General features: G+C 37.7%; 1 protein-coding gene and 1 pseudogene across 1 annotated transcript; both read right to left on the reverse strand.

The window, feature by feature from the left end:
- Window positions 1-363: 363 nt before the first annotated feature.
- Window positions 364-1,798, reverse strand: LOC141369212 (uncharacterized; annotated as a pseudogene).
- Window positions 1,799-2,446: 648 nt separating this feature from the next.
- On the reverse strand, window positions 2,447-23,375 carry naa25 (N-alpha-acetyltransferase 25, NatB auxiliary subunit). Its single transcript, XM_073874581.1, has 24 exons — window positions 23,223-23,375; window positions 19,917-20,002; window positions 19,549-19,694; window positions 19,320-19,431; window positions 19,145-19,219; window positions 17,961-18,068; window positions 17,805-17,883; window positions 17,440-17,551; window positions 15,887-15,976; window positions 15,635-15,807; window positions 15,445-15,557; window positions 13,654-13,861; window positions 12,582-12,671; window positions 12,320-12,500; window positions 11,471-11,570; window positions 8,354-8,505; window positions 8,139-8,264; window positions 7,804-8,047; window positions 7,600-7,729; window positions 7,393-7,458; window positions 6,149-6,246; window positions 5,959-6,069; window positions 4,040-4,186; window positions 2,447-3,961 (listed from the first exon to the last, which is right to left on the reverse strand). Exons 1-24 carry the CDS (start codon window positions 23,278-23,280, stop codon window positions 3,839-3,841), a joined length of 2,928 nt encoding a protein of 975 aa, XP_073730682.1. The 5' UTR covers window positions 23,281-23,375; the 3' UTR covers window positions 2,447-3,838.
- Between the last annotated feature and the right edge of the window lie 190 nt (window positions 23,376-23,565).

The raw sequence follows: 23,565 nt of genomic DNA on the forward strand, positions 1-23,565 counted from the left end.
ACAAGTTATTACCATGTGATAAAATAAGTATTATACACTACCACAATCATTTTCTGAAATTATCCAAAATGTCAAAATAAACTATGTTCCCCATACGGAAAAAAATAAAATTTCTCCGACCAAAAAATATATTTTAAATGTATGCTAAATACATTTTGTAAAAGTAATGCTCAATTGGATATATTTTTGAATTTGGAAATAGATTTAGTTCTAACCTTCATATATCAACATACATTTCAAATACATTTCAAATTTTTTATACCATATGGCAAAAATGAATTCTTTGGTAAAATATATTTGAAATACTGATAAATACAAGTTCATTTATAAAGTATATATATATATATAAACTCAGCAAAAAAAGAAACGCCCCCTGACTTTCAACTGTTTTTACTTTCAGTAAACTTAAAGTGTATAAATATTTGTATGAACACTAAAAGAGTCAACACCATAAGACATAAACTAAAAATGTTTCACAGACATGTGACTAATAGAAATTGAAAAATGTGTCCCTGAATGAATGGAGGCTCAAAATCAAAAGTACCAGTCAGTATCTGGTGTGGCTTGAAGTACTGCAGTGCATCTCCTCCTTATGGACTGGACCAGATTTGTCAGTTCCTGCTGTGAGATGTTACCCCACACTTCCACCAAGACCCTTGCAAGTTCCTGGACATTTCTGGGGGGAATGGCTCTAGCCCTCACCCTGCGATCCAACAAGTCCCAGACCTGCTCAATGGGACTGAGATCTGGGCTCTTCGCTGGCCATGGCAGAACACAAACATTGCTGTCATGCACAGAACGAGCAGTATGGCTGGTGGCATTGTCCTGCTGGAGGATCATGTCCATATGAGCATGCATAAAGGGTACCACATGAGGGAGAGGATGTCTTCCTGTACCGCAAGTCATTGAAATTGCCTGCAATGACAACAAGCTCAGTCCGATGGTGATGTGATATACCGCCCCAGACCTTGACGGACCCCCCACCTCCAAATCGATCCCGCTCCAGGGTACAGGCCTCGGTGTAACACGAATCCGTCCATCATCCCCTGGTGAGACAAAACCGTGACTGATCAGTGAAGAGCACTATTTGCCACTCCTGTCTGGTCCAGCGAAAGTGGGTTTGTGCCCATAGGCGGCGTTGTTGCTGGTGATGTCTGGTAAGGATCTGCCTTACAACAGGCCTACAAGCCCTCAGTCCAGCCTCTCTCAGCCAATTGCGGACAGTCTGAGCACTGATGGAGAAATTGTGTGTTCCTGGTGTGACTCGGGCAATTGTTGGGCCATCCTGTACCTGTCACGCAGGTGTGATATTCGGATGTACTGATCCTGTGCAGGTGTTGTTACACGTGGTCTTCCACTGCGAGGATGATCAGCTGTCCTTCCTGTCTCCTTGTAGCGCTGTCTTAGGCATCTCACAGTGTGGACATGGCAATTTATTACCTTAGCCACATCAGCAGTATCATGCCTCCCTCCAGCATGCCTAATGCACATTCACGCAGATGAGCAGGGACCCTAGGCATTTTTCTTTGGTTGTTTTTTACAGTTGGTAGACAAGTCTCTTTAGTGTCCTGCGTTTTTAGAACTGTGACCTTAAATGCCTACTCTCTGTAAGCTGTTAAGGTCTTAACGACCATTCCACAAGTGCATGTTAATTAAATGATTATGGTTAATTGCACATGCATGGAAAATAATGTTTAAACCTTTTACTATGAAGATCTGTAAAGTTATTTGGATTTTTACAACATTATCGTTGAAATACACAGTCCTGAAAAAGGGACGTTTCTTTTTTTGCTGAGTTTATATATATATATATATATATATATATATATATATATATATATATATATATATATATATATATATATATATATATATATATACACACTTTATATTTATATACTTATAAAATATATCTAAAAAAATATATATATATATATATATATTAAAATTTTAAAAATATATTTTTTTAATATAAAAGCTTTTTTAAATATATTTCTTTGGTTTGAAATATATGGAGGGCTAAATATATTTTTAATGCTTTAAAATGTATTTATTTTTAGAATATAGTAAAAAAATGGCCAAAAATTATATGTGAGACATATATTTTTGTAAACATATTTCAAAATATATTGGCCGAAATACATTTAAAAATATATTTTTTGCCATATAATGTTACTGATTAAATAAATCCATTAATAAAAAATATGATTAATGAATAATTAAGTGCAAATTTGCAAACTAATACTACAGTATAGTATAGATACATTTTATAAAATGTTCATTAAACATTTAATCATTTAAACTAGCTTTTACTAATCTATTTGACTAACCAGACTCGTATCTAATGAGGATGTGTAGTAAAAAACTGTGGTTAAATATATCAATAATTATCATCTGAAGAAAACATTTAATGGATAGATTTATTTAATAATGCAAACACCACATGTTGAACATTTACATTTTATTTAAAAAAAAAACCTTTTTCACATTCCAGTGTTTTTTCCGATTTTCCTAACAAATGAAATTAACAGCTGACACATTTCCAATCACCTCGACATCTCAGTCCAGAAATGTTGGCGTCCTCATAGTTTGTAACAGCGACGACGTAAAATGAGCCCTTCAGTCCTGAAATGTTGACATACTGGAGGCCAGAATGCCTCTCAATCCCTTTCTTAAATTAAAATATAAAAGCTTAACAAAGAAAAGCATTACACCCCCCAAAAATCATATAACGCGCTGTCACTTTATAAACATGATTCATAATGGCGTTCGAAAACGTTGTAAACAGTTGCACTTCTTCTTAGACATCAACCTTATAAAAACTTCTCTATCATGCCTCTTGCGATGCTAAATCTTATGTTTTTGGTATTCGTCAATAATAATAAAACCTAACTTTTCAGGGACATCAGTGCAATTTGACAATTTTCCCAGTCCAAACGCTAACAACTCAGCCGACCAATGACAACACGTCACTAGAAGCATTAAATACATTTCAAACGTGACTCTTTGTTGGGTCAAATCTAATTTTAATAACTATACCTGAACTTTCCCAATCATGTTCTACAGACAATGGCGTTTTTTACGTAGCGGTTAACGTTATGCTAAGACGATGGTTTTGTTTCCAAAAAGTAATGATACACACCGTAAGAAAAGCTACATTGCTCGATTGCTTGTGGCTCAAGTACAGTCATTTGTAATATACAAACATTGTAATATAAGCACTTAACGTCGTCGTTGATTGGGAACAAGCGAGTTGACAAACAAATGAACCAAAACTAAGACCTGTTCCTACCCAACTGACTGTGTTATCCAATTGTGCATTAAACTAAAAAAATTCGCACAATATTTTCGTGTTGCTCTCAGGTAGTTGTGCGAGAACAGCGGCAGTGCATCGTGAACGGCTACCACACACGATCGAGTCGGCTACGATACGCTCAGAATTTGGGCTGTCCGGTAATAGTTAGACAACAAGGTAAAAGACACTGACAAAGCACTTCAATTTAATTCGTTCTTGCTGATATTATCTTCACACTATGTACAATAATTTATAGCAGTAATTCTAAAATTGCTTTTCGTCTATGTAGTTTTGCTAGTTTATTTCCACTTAAAAGTGCTGCGTGGAGCACCATAGATGTTTGTGCAGAAGCCGTGGATGATTTTACAGTGTGCCTCTATCTGAGATGGATAAATAGCGGATGAAGAAAAGGACAAAAACAGAGAGAGACTTCACAGACTTCATGTTCGTAGAGAGACAGGACGTTGCATCGGTGATGGAGGTCGCAGCCGCGTGGTGCCGTGCAGGTCAGGAACCGGATTAGATGGCGTGTTAATGGAACCGTCAGATTTTAAGGGATTTTAATGAGTCTGATCTCTTTTTCAAGAGTTCTCCGATCTCCTGCAGTGAACGCAGGTAACTGCTCTGCACCTTATCCATCGCCGTCTTCGTAAACGTCCCCTCCGCCTGGACAAGGAGAGAAAATAAGATTGACTGCTGGACAAACCAAAACTGAAGCAAGCTCATTCATGTGATGCGACTCACTTCAGTCTGGGTTTGTCCATCCAAATTGAGAGATCCCAGCTTTAGTGCGGTCAAACTGCTCTCCTGGTTCTTAATGTGATCCAGGGCCTGACTGAGGAGACCCTGCAGACCGCCGTTGAACTCCTGGAAGGCCGTGAGCACCGGTGGCTGTGTGGAAGAAAAAAAAAATCACATCTTGACATAAATATTAACATTAAACATTTTTTCAACTTCAGAGTACAGTAAATAGTGGTAAATTAATACCGATATTAAGAAAGCAATGTGGCGGATATGAGCCCGATATGACACAAATATAAAAACAGTAAATGAGGGACAAACAGAAAACTGGTAAAACTAAATAAACATTTGTTGTGCATTGTCTCCCTGTAAAGTTAAAACTCATGTTTGAATATCATAATAGCATAAATAAAAGTTTTTTTCTTCATGCTTCATGCTTTAAAACAGCTTAAATGTAACTCCCTTGCCTCATTTAGTATATGCAGATCTATGAATATGCAAATTAGTCCCAATCGCAAAGCTCTGACCATGATACATAAGGACCATTCCCCCAAATCGGTGCTATTTCGGCCCCCATGACATTATATGTATAAAAATGCAAGGAAACTAACTATTAAATACATTGTATTATTAAATTATGATTTCCACAAAAGTGCCTTCCAGAAAATGTTCTTCTTTAAATATATAAACATACAATATATCAAATGAAAGAAAAGACCCTCTGCTTTCAAATAAAAAAGTACACCCTCATTTGTTCTCTTTTTATCAGAAATATGGGTAATTTCTTTAAAAATAAACATTTTTGATTTTTGAGATAATTGCATTTTTGTGAAGGACTTTTGTTAGAGATCAGATTCAGAGCGATGATCAAAACATACACAGAGTTTTTACTGTTTGGTCTAATGGAATACTTCTGGGTTTTATAAGCTGGGTAAGAGCGCCACCTGGTGGATAATAGCATAAAAACGGATTGCCAGAAAAACCCGTCATTGACAGGGAAGCGATTTCTGGCGGGGAAAGAGTTAAGCAAAGTGTCCTGCATGTTAATCTAACACCAAATTTAAACCCCGGGTTCTCACTTTAAGTCAAATGTCAAATTCCCTGACCAAAAAGCTGAATTTCCAAGACCTATTTTTGGGATGCCATGAAATTGGATAATGTAGTGTACGCCGTGAGTTTATAAAAATGTAGCTTAAATGCGTGAAATGAATAAACACTGCCAATAAACAGTTGTTTAGTTGTAGTCAGCGGAGGCTTGGACCCGGAAATGGTATTCCTTACGTCACAATTTAACAAGCGGATTACATTTTGATAAAATGGAAAAAAAAATTAAAGCAACAAACAAAAATCCATGACATTCCATAATATAAAATTCCCGGACTTTAAATATCTGGATTTTTTTATAATTCCATGATATTCCAGAAATTCCATGACCCATGGGAATCCTGTAACAGCACATAATTATATAGGGGTGGTTTCCCGGACAGGGATTAGCTCAAGCCAGGACTAGGCCTTAGTTTAATTCGAAAATATAACAAACATGCCTCACTAAAAAGATTATTTGTGTGCATTTTGAGGCAAAGGGCACTGATGTATTTTAAAGTATGTCAGTGCAAATTGTTTTCAGTTTGGACAGCTCTTACATTTATTTTAGTCTAGGACTAGTCTAATCCCTGTCCGGGAACACGCCACATAAACAACAAAAACCTGTTTTTCCCCAATGGGGGACTTTAAAAATAAACCCTTTTAAGTACTTTAAGTATTTACAAAACAGATGCACTGTGGATCTGACACCTCAACTCAGTTGAAAGACTTTGCTACATGCTGAAGTGTTGTTGGTTTTACATCAGAGAGGAACAACAAATTTTAGGAAATTCCCAATAATATAAAGGCCACTGCAAAGTAAATCAAAGTGGTGTTACCGTTACAGCGATGGTCTCTTTCTTCTTTTTCTTCTTCTTCTGTAAGCTGGACTTTAAGGGTCGGAGGACACTTCCACAGTAATTACACACCCACTGGACGATACAAACAATCTAAAGGAAACAAATGGAAGAGAAGTTGATTTCAGTTTTTCAAGACGACTGTGAAGTTTAGCGATGAGGAGATTCTCACTTCAACAAAGTAGACCAAGTTCTCCAGTAAAGAAGCTTGCGTGTTGCTTTGACCATCCTGGACTTCAAACAGGTCACCTTTACACTTTTCCAACAAGTCTGGTAAGAAACAGGAAAAAAAGATGAAATTTTCGATTTTCGGTAAAAAGCAAATTCAAGACCCTAAAACACAACAATGAGAAACAGTAAGACCGTTTCAGACCACCAGACTTATGCTATGGCAGTGCTTCTCAATTATTTTCTGTCACGCCCCCCCTAGGAAGAAGTAAACATTTCGCGCCCCCCCCAACTCTCCGCCGCGCCTGTAAATAGTATAATTTGTCTATAAAATTACACATCTGCAAAACATTGTATCCTTATTAACATTAAAGAAAACACAAAAAAAGAAATATCAATCAACTAACAACAAAGAATAACTTTATTAACATTGTTTTTTAGTCTAAAACAGAAAAGACTTAAAATGCATCAATTTGCCTGAAATAAAAAATCAATCCTTATTTACAGTATTTTTTGACCATTTAATACTGAAAAATTAAATTAAATATAATCAATAAATAATAATAAAAACGCAAGCGGCTTATCAGCGTGTTTGGGGTGTAATGTCTTTAAGTGACGGTGCAAAAAAAATCCTTTCCTGTAAAAGTATTTTCCCCGGGGTCTCGCGCGCCCCCCCTGGTGTCGCTTCGAGCCCCCCCTGGGGGTCCCGCCCCACTATTTGAGAAGCACTGTGCTACGGGCACACCAAACGCGGGGCATCGCGTTACTAGCTCTAGATTACTTGCGGGATTCAACTTCGTCTCATGCTAATTTTTCGCTCACGTTGAACATTTTCAACTTGGGCGAAGATGCGTTTGAGGCAAATAGCATGTGTTTTCGCGACTAACGCGCCACCCATATCACGTAATTCACTTTGCAGCACGCAAGGACACGCGTCTGAACGAGTCTTTGCATTGACTTTGTATCTAATCTACTCACGCAAACCGTTGAACTCGTGTCTGGTGTGAACACACAGTAACAGTAGCTGTTGAGCGACATGATCTCATTTATTTCAATGGAAGCTTGCCAAATTCCGGCAAAATGAGCGCCATTAGTGACAGGAAGTGGGCGTGTCCAGTGACCTCATTGAAAGAGTTGGGCGACACACAGCGAGAAAGTACTTGCACTACTAACAATATCAACTAAAAAACAGATTTTTGTCCAATGTAGCATAATTTTATAGCAGTAAAGAATAAATCTGTGATGTACCTTGAAGTTGTACAGCTAAAGACTTAAAGACATTTGATATTTGCGTTTGAAGCTCTGCTGAATCATCTGAAAGTACAGAAGACAATTCAACATTAGTCAAAAAAACATATAAACATAAATTCCTAAATGATCCAAAGGAGGCAAGGGACATTATCTATATTAATATTAGTTATTATATTAACAAATATACAATGTGTAGTAACAAACCCAGTCCGGCCATCTCCAGCTCTTGCAGGTGAAGAGGAAGCTGTAGAGACGTCAGCAGACACTGACAGCAGCCGCTGGCCAAAACCCGAACCAAGCGAGACTGTACGGGACCCAGAAACGGGTACTGATGCTGTGGATCACATCAATCATCAAACTCACACATCTCAAACAGAAATAAACTCAAATCTCAGAGCGATGTCTGACCTGCGCATGTTTCTCTGTGAACTGGGCGGCTTGGTTTATCGTGTTCTCCAGCTGAGACAGCAGCGTCTGCAAAGATGACGGTTTGGACCCCACGCCGTTTTCGGTGGTCTTTTCCGAGTTACGGGAGGCTGGCGGGTGATTCAGCGTCGCCACGCAACCAATCAGACGTAGAGTAAGTGACCGTAATCTCAGCCACAGGGTTTCTTCCTCTAGAGAACGCTGTCTGTGATCGTCATTCAAATCCCTGTAAGCCATAATAACAGTACATCACAACCGGTCACAAGGTATAACTAAAATGTATAGGTCAGAATTTTTGGATTATCGTCACGCAGTACCGGTCCCTTGGGTTCCAGCCGACGAAAACCGTCAGGTCACGGTTGTCCCTTAAGTTGTCCCACGAGATGTCGTCCTCTTCCGGACAAAGCGACATTGACTTGACGCTCTCCTCTAATGGTGATGAACTGTATAAAAGATAGAAATATCAACCTAACAAACTCCACCCGTGTTTAAAAAAAAGGTAAACAGTACAGATGTCAGGTGTAAGACTAACATGTCAGCGTCCAGAAAGAGGTCCAGCAGCATTCTCTCTGTGCGCACCTGGGCGAAGTGCAGCGAATGATTGAGTCGGTTCCTGAAGGCAATGAACTCTGGGATTTTCTCAAAAGCACCGTATTTATATGCTTGAATAATGTATTCTGAGGTCTGAAAGAACAAGATGGAGTTTAGACTTAAAAAAATACTGTAATGAAACAACGAAAGTGAATAATGAATGTAGTGAATGAATTTTGTCAAGCCCCCCAAAAATAAATTATGTCATAAATAATAAAAAGTACCATATAAGCAGTCCATACAACTTGACAGAGCCCTCTATTAATACATTATGATCACATACAATATAGATTAAAGTACATTAAAGTTTAAAAGACTACTATTTATTGTGGCTTTACATTAATCATTTTCGAGCTTAATTGCATGGCACCACTGGACCACAAAACTAGTTATAAGGGTAAAAAAATTTAATTGAGATTTATACATCATAAATACATGATAAATAAGCTTTTTCCATTGCTGTATGGCTTGTCAGGATAGGACAATATTTGGCCAAGATACAACTATAAAAAAAAATGTGGAATCTGAAGGTGCAAAAAACCCCACATATTACTAATGATGAAATTTTTTTATATATATTTACGGTAGGATATCTTAATGGATCATTCATGATCTTTACTTTATATCCTAATGATTTTTAGTAGGGCTGCACGATTAATCGAAAAAGGATTAGTGATAGACCGATATCGGGTCGATATTTGCGAGTTTTACGTGTATCGACCGATACGTGGCTGCTGTGTTCGCCGATATTTTCCAACAGCCAGAGCGCTGAAAGCTGCAAGCGATTGCAGGTCATGTGACTATAACCTTTCCATGACAACATTGAAAGCTTGGCCTAACAGCTGATCACAGCTGGACAAAGCAGGTTTTTATTTCTCGTCTCTATGGGGCGGTTTCCTGGACAGGGATTAGACTAGTCCTAGACTAAAATAAATGTAAGAACTGTCCAAACTTAGAACATCTCTTAGAACATCAGTGCCCTGTGTTTTGCCTTAAAATGGACAAATGGAAAATGCTGATAGTTCTTCGTCATTGTGGAGAGTGCAGTTCATAGTTCCATAGCACCCTCACCTGTTTTTACTTTTTGTTAAATATAGTTTTTTTTTTTTAAGTTAAATAAATGTTACTTTTTTAAATTGAGACTTGTAACATTTGCCATCATAGTGTCATTTTTATGATTTAAATTGAGTGAGCAAAAGCAGTATCGGCTCGAAATATTGGCTCAAGAAAATCGGCAGCCTGTATCGGTCATCGGCTAAAGCCCGGGATACACTGTACGATTATTGGCTGTCACAGACGAAAGATTGCCACCGTGAAACAATCGTCGCGATTTTTGTGATCCTGGCTCTTCATCAGTGGTCCTATGTCATATAATGAGAGAGGTTCAAAGACGGCCGTTTTCACCGGTCTTGCGTCCAAAGATAGCCTACGATAGTTTTCTGACAGTGTCAGAAATTCGGCATGATCACCGCACAGTGTGTTTGCTGCTACGACCTGCGCGCCAGTATTTGTTTACCACGAGCGCATGCTGGTGACGTTGCGCAACATGTGACGCTGCCGCCGAAGCTTCCGTGTCATCATCGTACAGTCTACATGCCTCTCGTACCAGAGTTTAAACGATACATGTCGCACAGTGTGATAAAGTAATGATCTTATAGGAGGACAAAAATCGTGCAGTGTATTCCGGGCTTAAGGCAGATGAAACAAAAATCGGTATCGGCACTGAAAAATCCATATCGGTCGATCCCTAAAAAGGATCCTGATCTTGATTTGTTAGGGATGTCATGATTATTAAATTTGGCTTACGATTTATTGCCTAATAAATTGCGACGTTATGATGATTAATTGCCTGTTGTATTGCTTCGACATTTAATTCTCATACTTTTTTTGTTTATGAAATAATTTTCACACATTGTTGTAATTATTTAAATTAAATCTTTTGCAAGGTTTACCTGGCAGTACATATGAATACACATAACACATATTTAAAAGTAATCTGATACTGTCCCGTTTATACAGGCACTGCAGCTACCCCTTGTGTTTTTTAGAGATATGTGCAATCATTGCGGTGATCTGAAATCATCGTGATGAGGTCAAACAATCGCAATGAGACGATTATTTAATCATTGTGACAGCCCTACGATTCATACAAAAATACGATCTTCTTTCTAAATGAGGGGGGTTCACTTGCATGTACAGTATTTCCCTGTATTCAGATGCTGCATTCACGTGTTCATGTATTTATTTTACAACAATCCATGATGCTATATCAGTCAAACTTGGTCACACTAACACAGTGTAAAACCAATCCCTACTCATTCACTATTTAGACCCGATCATTTCTCTCCCCTCTCTTCCTCAATTGCGGCGTGTAACAAGGCGGCAGACCTAAACAGAATTTGTCTAGAGGGGATACAGCTACAGCCAAATCTCACAAGATATTGGGTTTAGGATTAGAATTAAGATAATAAAGCGGTTCTGGCTAGATTGGATACAGCTACTGCCTAAATATTGTGTTGGACCCTGAAATGTTGGGTTTAGGGGTAGGATTAGGATGAAAATAGCGCTCGCCTCATCCGGTAAGATATTTAGCCGTAGCTGTATCCCTTATAGCCACAACCCACATAGTCTGTTTACTTGGTAGAATTGGAGCGGCAATTATCACACACAAGAGAAAAAAATAAGCAATATTGCGAAAAATCCTGGTGGCACTGGTGAGCGGGACGATGCAACAATATTTGTTCAGAAAAAAGGCCAAGAAATACCTCTGTATCCCCATCAGAAAGGCATTTCATTTTAACTAAAAGTCGTAGCACATTTTTTACTTAAGTGCAAATGTTTTTGTTGAAAAACCCCCCAAATGAGAATCATTTCCCATGGAGAAAATTCACATTTTATCAAGAATCGTGGACCCCTAATTTTTTTAAGCATACCCCCTGATAATATTGACCCATACAATGTATCATTGGCTATTGCTACAAATATACCTGTGCGACTTATGACTGGCTTTGTGGTGTTAAGACATTTTTACGAATTTGTGAACATAAATTCAACGTACATCTTTCTGGTTGGAGTGGAAAAACCTGAGGGAGAAGTTACAGGACTGGGAGGCAGCTGCGAACTGGCCCAAAGCCTCTGCATAACGGGTTAATAAATACCTGTACCAAACAAAACAAGAACAACAGCGTTACATCCTGCTATGAAACAGCATTCACAACGCATTTAAACTTTACAAAGTATGTAATTGTGAAACTATACAGTCCACAGTAAATATTAGAGGCATAAACTATTAGTTGACAAGGTCATAATAAACTCGTCTTCAAGGAAAACACAACCGTTTTTCAATATTTTACTATGTTCTTACCTCAACTTAGAAGAATAATACATACCTATCATTTTTCAATGCGTACACTTAATCTTTGTACAGCGTGTCGTGAATGTGTTAGCATTTAGCCTAGCACCATTCATTTCTTAGGATCCAAACAGGGATAAATTTAGAAGACACCAAACACTTCCATGTATTCCCTATGCACTTCGACCTCTGGTTGTGCCACCATACTTATGAAACTTCAAATAGAAAAAACATGGAAGTGTTTGGTGGCTTCTAAGTTCATCCCTGTTTGGATCCCAAGGAACGAATGGGGCCAGGCCAAATGCCAACACATTCACGACACGCCGCACAAAGATCAAGTGCACGCATTGAAAAAAGATAAGTATGCATTAATTTGTCCAAGTTGAGGTAAGAACATAGCAAACATTGAAAAACTGTGGTGCCTTCCTCTAAGTCTGATACATGGACCTAATAGGAAAATATCTACCATGATTCTCTCAATATGAGGACTAGGACAAGAAATACATAATATTTGGAATGTGTTTCAGCACGGGATAGAGACCAGATTTTCAGTACCCTATAGTGTCGTGCTGGACGTGTTTGGCGTCCAGGCTGGAATAAAGATCCACCACTGGCTCGAAAGCCCCCAGACGACAGTACAGGAGTAAAAGCAGCAGTTTAAATTGAGCGTTGGCGGGGCTGTGCGAGAGACCTTCTTCTAACAGACCAAGACTCTGCCACAACATCTTCTGATCACCTGCAAATAATCACACCATAACCAACTCAACACCAGTAACATCAACCAAAAACAAGAGAAAGTGCCGAGGCGAACGCTTACCCGTCTCCATCCACAGGTCTATGTACAGATGAGCTGCCATGAGGCAGTACATATCAGAAAACTGGAGCTCTGTTTTTAAACAGGAAGTCCCTGCAAACAAACAGGGAAAAACACTGCTTTTCAATTTAAACTCAAATCAATACTTACAGGAGTATATTCATAAAGCAACTCGATGGACAAGAATGCATCAGTGTTCATATTACGGCTGTCAAAAGATTAATCGCGATTAATCGCATACAAAAAACAGTTTGTGCTTGCATATCATATTTGTGTGTGTATTGCGTCTAATTATTAAGTAAATATAAATACACACATACATGTATAGATAGAAGACATTTTTATTAATGTATATTTTTTATAAAATATATCAAAATCTAAATAAATCTAAAATATATTCACACATGTATTTTAAATATATGAAATTAGTGCTGCCTCACGATTAGTCGCAACTAATCGTCTGCAAAATAAAAGTTTTTTTACATAATATATGTGGGTGTACAGTGTGTAATAATTATGTATATATAAATACACACACATACATGTATAATTAAAATATAATTAATATTTATATATTATATAAATTTTATGTAAATATAAACATGTATATACACATGCAAATGTTTCTTAATTATATACATGCATGTTTGTTTGTGTGTGAGTGTGTGTATTTATACATAATTATTATACACACAGTACACCCCCATGTAAAACTTTTATTCTGCAATTGATTAGTCGCGACTAATCGTGAGGCAGCAGTACATGAAATAATTACACAGTGCACAGACTGCACACACATATATTATGAAAAAAAACGTTTATTTTGTATGCAAATAATCACGATTAATCTTTTGACAGCCCTAGTTCATATGCATTGCTACCATTTTATTTTTTTAGTGGTGAATCTGTCATAATACCTGATGGTGGTGTCTGACCAAAAAGCATCAATATTACTTCAAACTGACCGTATCTATATGATTTATTTAGCGTCGAGCAGTTTAACTCAGGAAACAGCCAACAGTTTGAAATAAGAATTTGGAAATTTAAATCCTAACCTGTCTAGTCGTCTGCTTACCGAACTGTAAACCGTGATGGTAATGTGCTTTCAGCTCTTTGATGATGCCCAGTTTACCCTGCGTGTCGGGCGTATGCTGTAAACCCAGACAGCGACTGAGCTGGGTAACACACAGGTGTCTCTGCAGTGCCCGAGTGTCCGCCGGTACGGCCACACCGTCCTCTCCGACAGCGCTCAGCGGCACGGCCTCCATCAGTCTGTTAATAAACTGATAAATAACAGTGTGTTTGGTTTATGCTTGAACACAATGCATTATGGGATTTATTATATATTAACAGAGCCATGGCAACAGTGGCACACTGAAACTGTTAACAATACAGCTTAGTGCTTTCTGCAACTATTACTACATAAAGACATGGCTTTGCATGAAACTAAATAAAGCAAATTCATGAAGCAACATCCATCTACTGGCATATAAACTAAGGTTAACAGTGACCTCTATGGGTGCTGAGTAGAAATATGGTGAACATGTGTTTCATATCATAGCTAAATATATAATGATATTTTCAATATATATTATAAATATGTGATTTGTTTGCTTAGATCAAACACTGCATTGACCAACCAGAACCAAAACTATCCATTTTTGGACTGCAACTAATGATTATTTCATAATCGATTCGATATTTTTCAGATTAATCGACTAATCGGATAAAAACATAAATATTACTTTATTCGATTTTTCACTTATTATAGGTAAATAAAGCACTAAATTATGGTATTCGCGTGTAAAAGTTTACTTTTAAAAGTGCAAAAGCCACACACTACTACAGAGTTTTACAATATAATTTGTATTTTAATATTTTAAGCTTTAAATAAAAAAAGTTTGTGCTGCTTTTAAATAGTAAAACAACTTTAAATGTCAAAACAAAACAAATTGAGTCTTTAGGGATGTGTTGGTGAATATATTTCGTCACAGATTAATAAACTCATTGTAATCTTCAACTATAGACCTTAATGAGTATTAAGATTATTTGTTATTAACAAAATAAATAATCCATATGATATGAAAGTGATATACATGCATTGTTACAGAAAAAAAGCTGAATTTTCCCCTAACTTTAAAACAGATGCTTAGTTCAATACTATTTTTATGAAAACCCAACAACAATTAAACAAATACAAACTCATTTATATTAAAGGATGATATTAAATCTTAAATAACCAGCATTTGTTTGCGCTTTTGCTTCCGTAATTGTTCTTTCAAGGTTGCCAGATCCTCATAACAAAACCAAACAAATAGCCATTCAAAATTAGTCCGAAAGCATCACAATGACTATTCACAGCCCAAATACCACCTAATGATCCAAATCCTTCAATCTCTAACCCGCAGAAAAACATCAACCTGCTGAAACAGTGTAAAAGAAGCCCAAAGGAAGAGGACCTGGCAACGCTGCGATCCGGGCAACGCTGTATTGCTTTTTAACAAGCTGGTAGTCCTGTGCAGGTGGCGTTGTATAAAGAAAAATTGCCTGACTATATTAATAAGTGCACAGTTTGTGCTGAATGAAGCAGAAGCGTGTCCGCACTGTCCGATGGTGGTGCGGGAGAATGTTACGTCACAGACCAACTAATCGATAATAAACTAATTTCATTATTGATTTTTATTGATTAGCTGTTGTAGCCATAATCCATTTATGATGTAAACACACAAACACTGACACTGCAGTATAATTTCGGAGAAAACAAATATTGGGAATGTTAAAACCAATATCCTTATTGATCAAATCCTTAACAAGAAAGAACTGTATAAAATAGACTCTTTATTTTAGTTCTTACTAAAGTTCTTACCTGCACATGTTGGTCAGACGCTAGAAGGTTCAGAAAGATCTTCAGGTCCGTGATGCAGCATGGCTTATCTCCAAACTTCACAAAGAACTGAAACATGAGCTCCAGCGGATCACCTGCATAATGACGGTTCGACATGTCAAAAACATTCAGCAAACATCCAAGCATCATGTGATTGACAGATCTGTCGTACCCAGCTGCTGTGCTTCAGGACAGCTCCGCTCTCGGAGGCGTCCGATAAGCTCCAGACGGGCCAGGTAAGGACCTCTGAGATGTTTGGACTCCTTCGCCTCCTCCGTATTCAGTCTCTCCTCTATGAAGCTAATGGCCTGGGCCACAGAGGAGTGAACGTCGCCCTCTGTTGACCTGAACAGAACAGAGAAACACATCATGAACTGAACAGTGATCAGGTATATGTATTTTTACTCTTTATATTTGTACGTACTGAGGTCCTTCTGATGGAGGCGTCCAGCTCTTATCCAACAGGTGGAACAAAGAGTCAAAATACGCCAAGTAGGACTGCCAATCATCAGGGCTGTGAAAAAGAGATGAATGATAAACACTTTAGCTTACTTTATTACAAATGTTTTCCTAGTTTTAGGATCAGGTTACCTTTCTAACCCCTAAACTGGCGCTGGAACGGGACACCTGAGTTTACTTCAATATTTTGCATGTAAATTTTAATCCATCACAACAAACTATATATAGGTGGAAAGTCTAAGAATGCAGTTTTCTTATTTCAAAACATTTCAGCAGTAATAACAACGTAATGACAGTAATTTATTAATACGTGACAAGAGTATGCAGCAAAACTTTGACACCTAGTGGCCATTGTTGGTAAAACCACGAATAGTGTTATGCTGCGTTTACACAAACCGCGGTTGACGCGCGTCTGGAGGTATCGCGGCGCGGATGATGCGTTTGTTGCGGAAGACGCGTTTCTGCCCTATTCGCGCGTCTAATTGGTAGAATGGTGCTTTTTGTGCATTTTGGGTTTGACGCGAATTGCCGGCTGACGCACGAATTGAAAAATTTGAATCAACATCAGTCATCTTCCAAACAGACAACTGCATAGCACTTGCCCCTCCCACAAGAAGTGGAGTTTGCCTCTGACGCGCGTCAAATGCTTGCTTTTTCCGCGCGTCTACTTCGCTCTACACGCGCAAATGCATTCAAACTATTCAAGCGGCAAACTAGGTGCGGTAGACGTGATTTTGACTCCTGAAACGCGGTTGGTGTAAACGCAGCATTACACAAACATCCTTTTTTTGTGATAATTTTATGTATAAAATATATACTTCATTGCATTATTTTTATTTATTACAATAAATGTAAACTGCTATAACCATTTTTTTCATATTTTCCTCTCCAGACACTTCAGTGTCTTTAAAACAAGACCAAGATTAGAAACGCAGCTAATCTGAGACAATAGTATCTTTAGTGCTACAACGTGCTAATAAACATATTTAAAAAAAACTTTTGGGTAAAATTAACTAGTGAATCAGTGGCTGTGGGCGAGGCTTTATCAATGTGATGTCACATTAACAAGAGAATAAAAACATGTAAATTTTAATCTATTACAACACACTATATATAGGTGGAAAGTCTTAGAATGTAGTTTTCTTATTTAAAAGCCTTTCAGCAGTAATAATAATGTACTGACAGTAATTTATTAATACTCGACAAGAGTATGAAGCAAAACTTTGACACCTAGTGGCCGTTGTTGGTAAAACCACTAATAGTGTTACACAAACCTCATTTTTTGTGATAATTTTATGTATAAAATATATACTTCATTGCATTATTTTTTATTACAATAAATGTAAACTGCTATAACCATTTTTTATATTTCCCCTCCAGACACTTCAGTGTCTTTAAAACAAGACCAAGATTATGATTCTAGACCAAAAAATGCCCGTGTTATATTACTTTAAAAGTTTACATCACCTTTAAGGGGTTAAATCTTAATAAAACATTGTATAGATCAGCAGGACTCACTTTTTTAAGAGCAGTTTGCATGAGAGTGCGTTGCACTCGGACCAGCGCTCTAGACGGCGATACAGCATCATGCATTTGTTCTCACGGCTCTGAAGTTCACTGGTCAACTTCTCTGAAGAAGAGAATTAAAAAGACACGAGAGTAAACATCCAATCACGCTGCCTGAATTCAACATTTAAGGCACTTGTGACTTTCGCAGGATATAATCTGATTGGATATCACTTGTTAATATATATCCTTGACCACACAGCCTTTTGAATAATGTTAAATCTTCCATGAGTCCCCTTTGATTTCTTGTAGCATTTGAAAACGCTTTTAAATTTATTTGTTTTGATTTGCAGAACACATTTTATTATTTATCTGACCTCCGAGCGGTCCCCGTACAACCTCCAGCGCTTCCACATACTTCCCCAAACGCTCCAGGATCATAAAGTAAAGCTGGACCTGGAACAAAGCAAGAAAATGGGCCACATTCTTTCTTTGGCTAGAATCACAGAGGTCTTTATTTAACATCATCTTACCTCGGCTTCGGCCTCGATCTTCTCCTCTTTCACCATCTTCTCCACCATGCGCTCGGCCAGGGGTAGGAACATAGTGTGAGAAAGCTTTTCATCTTGGGCTGAAATGGCCTGAAAAAGGATGGATAAAAGGATGATGCAGTTTTGCATAAGGATTAGGTGACAACAATATAGTTGTGGCATTACAGGCATTAAAGGGGACATATTATGCCAATTTATAAAAGATGTAATATAAGTCTCAGGTGTGCCTAGAATGTGTCTGTGAAGTTTTATTTCAAAATACACCACATATCATTTAATATAGCATGTCCAAGATGCCTTTATTTGGGTGGGAGCAAAAAGCACAGTTTCGTGAGTGTGCGCCTTTTAAATGCAAATGAGCTGCAGCCCCTTACTCCTTTAACAAAAGAGACATTGAGTGCTTTTGGTTAAAAACAGATCCGATTTATGTGAATGCAGTCTGAAACAATAGTATTTATAGTAACATTAGTGCTACAATGTGCTAACAAACACATTTAAAAAAAGCTTTTGGGTAAAATTAACCAGAGAGTCAGTGGCTGTGGGCGGGGCTTTATCAATGTGATGTCACATTAACAAGAGAATCAAAACAGCATGTCTAATGAGACTCCTTTGTTCAAATGGGGATTAAAACGAGGGTGGATTTTATCATTGAAGGCTGGTTGTGTTCACACACTGCCAACACACATTTATGTCCAAACATCTTGTAAAAGTGGATTTTGCATAATATGTGCCATTTTATATTAGCATTTAATCATGCTGACAAAATAATTATAAATCAAGAATCATTACATTAAAAAGTTGCATGGATAATTTCATATTTATAGCCATAAATTATGTAAGGAATAATTGACGACGGGCCATTGAATTATAAGAAAATAATGCACACCCAAGGTGCAATGCCGTTACACCGCGGGTGTGCATTATTTTCAAATATTTCAAAGGACTGGAGTCAATTATTCCTCTTATACCACGGTTACCACAAACATTGATCTGGTGCCTATTTTTAAGACATTTGACAAGTTAGGTGTGCGGTTATCAGAAATGAAATGCATACCCACAGAACATTTATCAGCCAATCAGAATACAGCATTCAACAGACCCGTGGTATAAATATAAATAAATGTCACATGGCCTTTATAACCATCTTTATAAACCTCAGATCATACCTGCATTACTAAACTCATAACCGACCAGAAGTAATATGGATTTTTAGGAACAATTTTGTACAGCGCCATTCCAGCCTGTGAAAAAAAGCAAAACTTTTACACAAGTTTAAGTCCAAAAATATCCATTTAACCTAAAAAACAGACTTGTGTTATTTCACTGACAGATGAATGTCACCTGTTGCATCTTCTTGTATTCTCCGACCCGAGCGTAGGCCATGAAGAGATGGGAGTGATATTCCTCACTAGTCGGAACCTTCCGGACGGCGGCTTCGTATAGCTTGGTAACTAACTCGGCTACAGACAGAAAGACAGATTATTTAGATACCCAAAACATTTCAAATTAAAGATGCTTTCAGATAGGACAGATAAATGATATAACACTTGTTAAGTAGATGTAAACAGTGAACTCGGGACGATGCATCTCTCTGTAGAGAATAGTTAGCGCCTGTAAAGAGTTGTCATCTGTGGGTTCGAGAACGGCGACCTCCTGGGCCAGCGTGAAAGCTTCATCCTGTCTGCCGGTGCGTTGGAGACCGATGGCCTTCAGGACCTGCAGTGGGACACACGCAGCATGACTAATGCAATTGTTATCATGTGACTTATTTATCAATATATCAAATTGATATATTGTTACATTTATGATGTTTCTTTCAAAAACAAAACAAGATGATGTGAAGCACAACATAACTGCAAAATTAATTATGCTGGTGGAGTCTGACAGAGAAACTGGAACCAGAGAGAGGCACTGCGAGTAAAGTGACATCATACACACCTTCGCACAATGAAGATCTTTGTGCTTCTTGAGCAATTTGTCAGCCTGCTGGATCGCCATCTTGTTATTGCCATTGTCCAGGTAATCTAGAAGACAAGATCATGAATTTACCCAACATTCCCATCAGACTTATCAACTGCTTAATGGACAATTGAGGAAATATTCTGAACCTCTGGCCTGTATGTTCATCTGCTGTTTATGTATTCAATTCAATTTTATTTATACAGCGCTTTTCACAATTGTTAATTGTCAGCTTTACATGAATAGATGTGGGGGAAAACACAAAAAAAAAAACGATAGATAATATAAAAAGCAGAATACAGCAGCTAAGAATAAACCGTACAAGCGAGCGCAGCAATAATGTAACGTATACAGGAAAGTGCTAAGTTAAGCCAATGGTGGCTGACTCTCCATGGGATGAAAAAACTCCTATGAGAAAAACCCTGTGGGAAAACTCCTAGAAGGAGAAAAACCCTTGAGAGAGATACATATATATTTATATATAAACACGATAGGGATATAAAACAGGTAAGCGTGACAGACAATATGATTCATTTGTCTGTGTTGTAATATTTGGTGTGGTATGTTCTACATGTTTAAAGGCCTTCGGTGGTAAAAATAAAGTTTTTGTTGTTTTTATGTCTATATGCTGTAAGAAAAACCATGTGCATAATTTAAAACCAAAGCTGCAGCTTAAAATCACCTCGGTTACAAACATGTAACCAATCACATCAACACAGCTGAACGAGTGGATCAATAGTTTGTAGAGTCATAGATATCATGTATGGATGCTGCATAGACTCGACACTGAACCAATCGCAGCACTGCTTCTGTTATACGAGCATGCACACACAGGCACATGCAGACCGGACTTAGCACTTGCGTGTCTGAAACTGCAGAATGTAGCAACTATTTAGATATGTAATAGGGATAGGAAGATTCCTGGATTCGATCTGTGCATCGACATAAAAAGTTAATAACGCAATGCATTGGTTTAAAAACTGTGCATCGGATACAAATAAGCATTTCAGTCCCTCCAGAAAAACGCGATTATGCGATCGCATGATTTAACGCATAATCAGCTCAAGTCTGCATATTTATGCGGGGGCCGCATTTTTTCAAATATGCCGCACTTTTGTAGAATAAATTGCAGATTTGTGCGCAAAATATGCGGAGCTTGCATGATTTCATAATTCCCGCATTTTCGTAGCAACAATCACATATCTTAGCAGAAAGTTGAAAAATGTTGCATTTCCCTCACCCAAGCGCAGCCATGGGAACGTTATGAAGTGACGTGAACATAATTGAAAAGCTGCAAAAGCTGAAAACTTTGCATAAAAAAAATTGCATGAATATCCCGCATATTCCATCGCATTTTTTTAAACGTGCCAGAAGATCAAGAATTTTTGCCCGCAACAATCACAAAAAAACTTGTTTTTCTGGAAGGACTGGCATTTACATTGCAATGCATCAATTCTACCATATTTTGCATTGGTAAAAACTGATTTATTTATGTATAATCATTAATAGATATGCTATACTTTTATTATTTAAAAAGCAACCAATATTTTGAGATTGCTACGTGCTGCTGACGTATTACTTGCTGACGTATCACAACACTACGGAAACCGAGGCGTCTTATGAAAGTCACATAGAGCATAACACAGCATAGGTAGGCTATCCTCCACAGAGTTATTACAAATCCAATGTATGAAAACTATCTGTACAATATTAAATTGCACAGCATCATATTTTTTCATGACATCATACTCCATATAAAATGACATTGTGTTGAACTGAATCGAAATTGGACCGCACTGCATCATAATGGGGATGAATTGTATCGCATTTGGTAGCTGCTTCACGTATCTTTAATGTATTGTATTGGAGGCTATTCATCGAGATCGGCCTCAGTCGGGGAGTTTCACATCCCCAATATATATCTATGGTACAAGCTGGTGCACAAAATTCATGACGCATAGTCACTTTAAATACAGGACTGTACAAAATGCATCCGATAAAATGATAAGAGTAAAAACCCTACAAAAAAGAGAAAGTCTGTAAGTGGCAGTTTACATTTGCATAAACAAAAACAACCTCAGAGCCTTTGCATGGCGATTCATAGCCGGCTTTTCAGGACTGCAAAGACTAAAACATAATGAAATTTCTTTATAAAACAAGATAATTTAGTACAGGTGACCAATCACATGCAGAGAACGACACAATGAAGCATTACATCATGCAAACATGTTCATCTGTGACTGTGAGAACGTTCTCTCAATGTTTTCGACTCCGAGCCCAGTAACCCTCCCTCCTCCCTCCCATGAGTCTCTACTAAAAGTACACACAGGACCATTTCACATGACAGCTGGACGCCAAAATTAACCAGACCAGACAGAAGATTTCTAAAACAGAAACGAGTTTCATTCAGAAGACAAACAGCACCTATATATTTAAGAGTGTATGGTGATGGACCAGTATATTGTCCAACTAGAACTGAATATTACGTAAATATTAAGTGTTTGTTTAAATTCTAAGCACATAATAATAAAATAAAACAATGTGGGCACAAATGCATGTAATTACATACAAATACTATACACTGACTAAATGCATGCATGCATAAATATTTCATACATGTAACTTAGGAGTTCAACCACCATTGTCAGTAAATGACTCAGTGCTGTTCATTCATTGCTGTTTATCAATGCATATCCATTTAATCTAATAAATGCATTTCCTAGACACATTTGAATAAAATGAACAAAGAAATACATTTTAAGTGTAAGTACATTATCATATTAATCATGATCAATAAAGATCTAACCAGAAAGAGTATAACCCGGTTTATCTGCATGACTCTATAATATTCTTAAACGTGTTACCATTAATAACTCATTTAGAATGTATATTAACTATAAAAGCTTCCATATATGTAATAACACCAAATATATGAACCATAAATTAATAAAAGCATGCATTAACTCTCTCATATAGATGTCATGTCGTTGACATGTTAGATCATATGTGAATGACATGCATGTTTAGCTATTAAGCACAACTAGATTTTACAACGGAGCTAGAATGAACGATTTCACCGATGGAGGCGTAAACGTGTAGCCGGATGAGGACGCACTGTCACCCGGCTCCGCAGCGTAATCCACACCGCGGCTTCAGCAGTACAGGCCGCTACAGATCTCCAGAGCTCCCGCGGGTTTTTAATAAACTTCACATCCCGCCGGTCTGCCCTATTGTACTAACCGGCCCCGTGCGAGTGTAGCTCCAGTGGTGTGGTGCAATTCTTACCGTAAATGGGTCGCAGTCTCCTGTCGTTAGGGTCTTGCACATGGCCCCTAGCCGCCATGATGGAGGTAAGCAGGATTTACTGGTGCGCATGCGCAGCGCGAGCACTCCGGAAAGACTTTAAAAAGAAGCCGATGACACGAACAGATATGACATTGCTATGTTGTTTTCTTTGATCTTTCTAAATTTGGTGAAAAATTGTTACTAGCACACAGACAAATCCGTTAATGCGAAAATGTTTTGATCTAATGAATTACAATGTTTTATGAAGTTGTGCTATCTCAACATCAAAGAGGTTTAAAGGGAGAGTTCACCCAAAAATGAAAATTGTGTCATTATTTACGCT

This window comes from Misgurnus anguillicaudatus, chromosome 12 (genome assembly GCF_027580225.2).
Source record: "Misgurnus anguillicaudatus chromosome 12, ASM2758022v2, whole genome shotgun sequence".
Taxonomy (NCBI): Eukaryota; Metazoa; Chordata; class Actinopteri; order Cypriniformes; family Cobitidae; genus Misgurnus; species Misgurnus anguillicaudatus.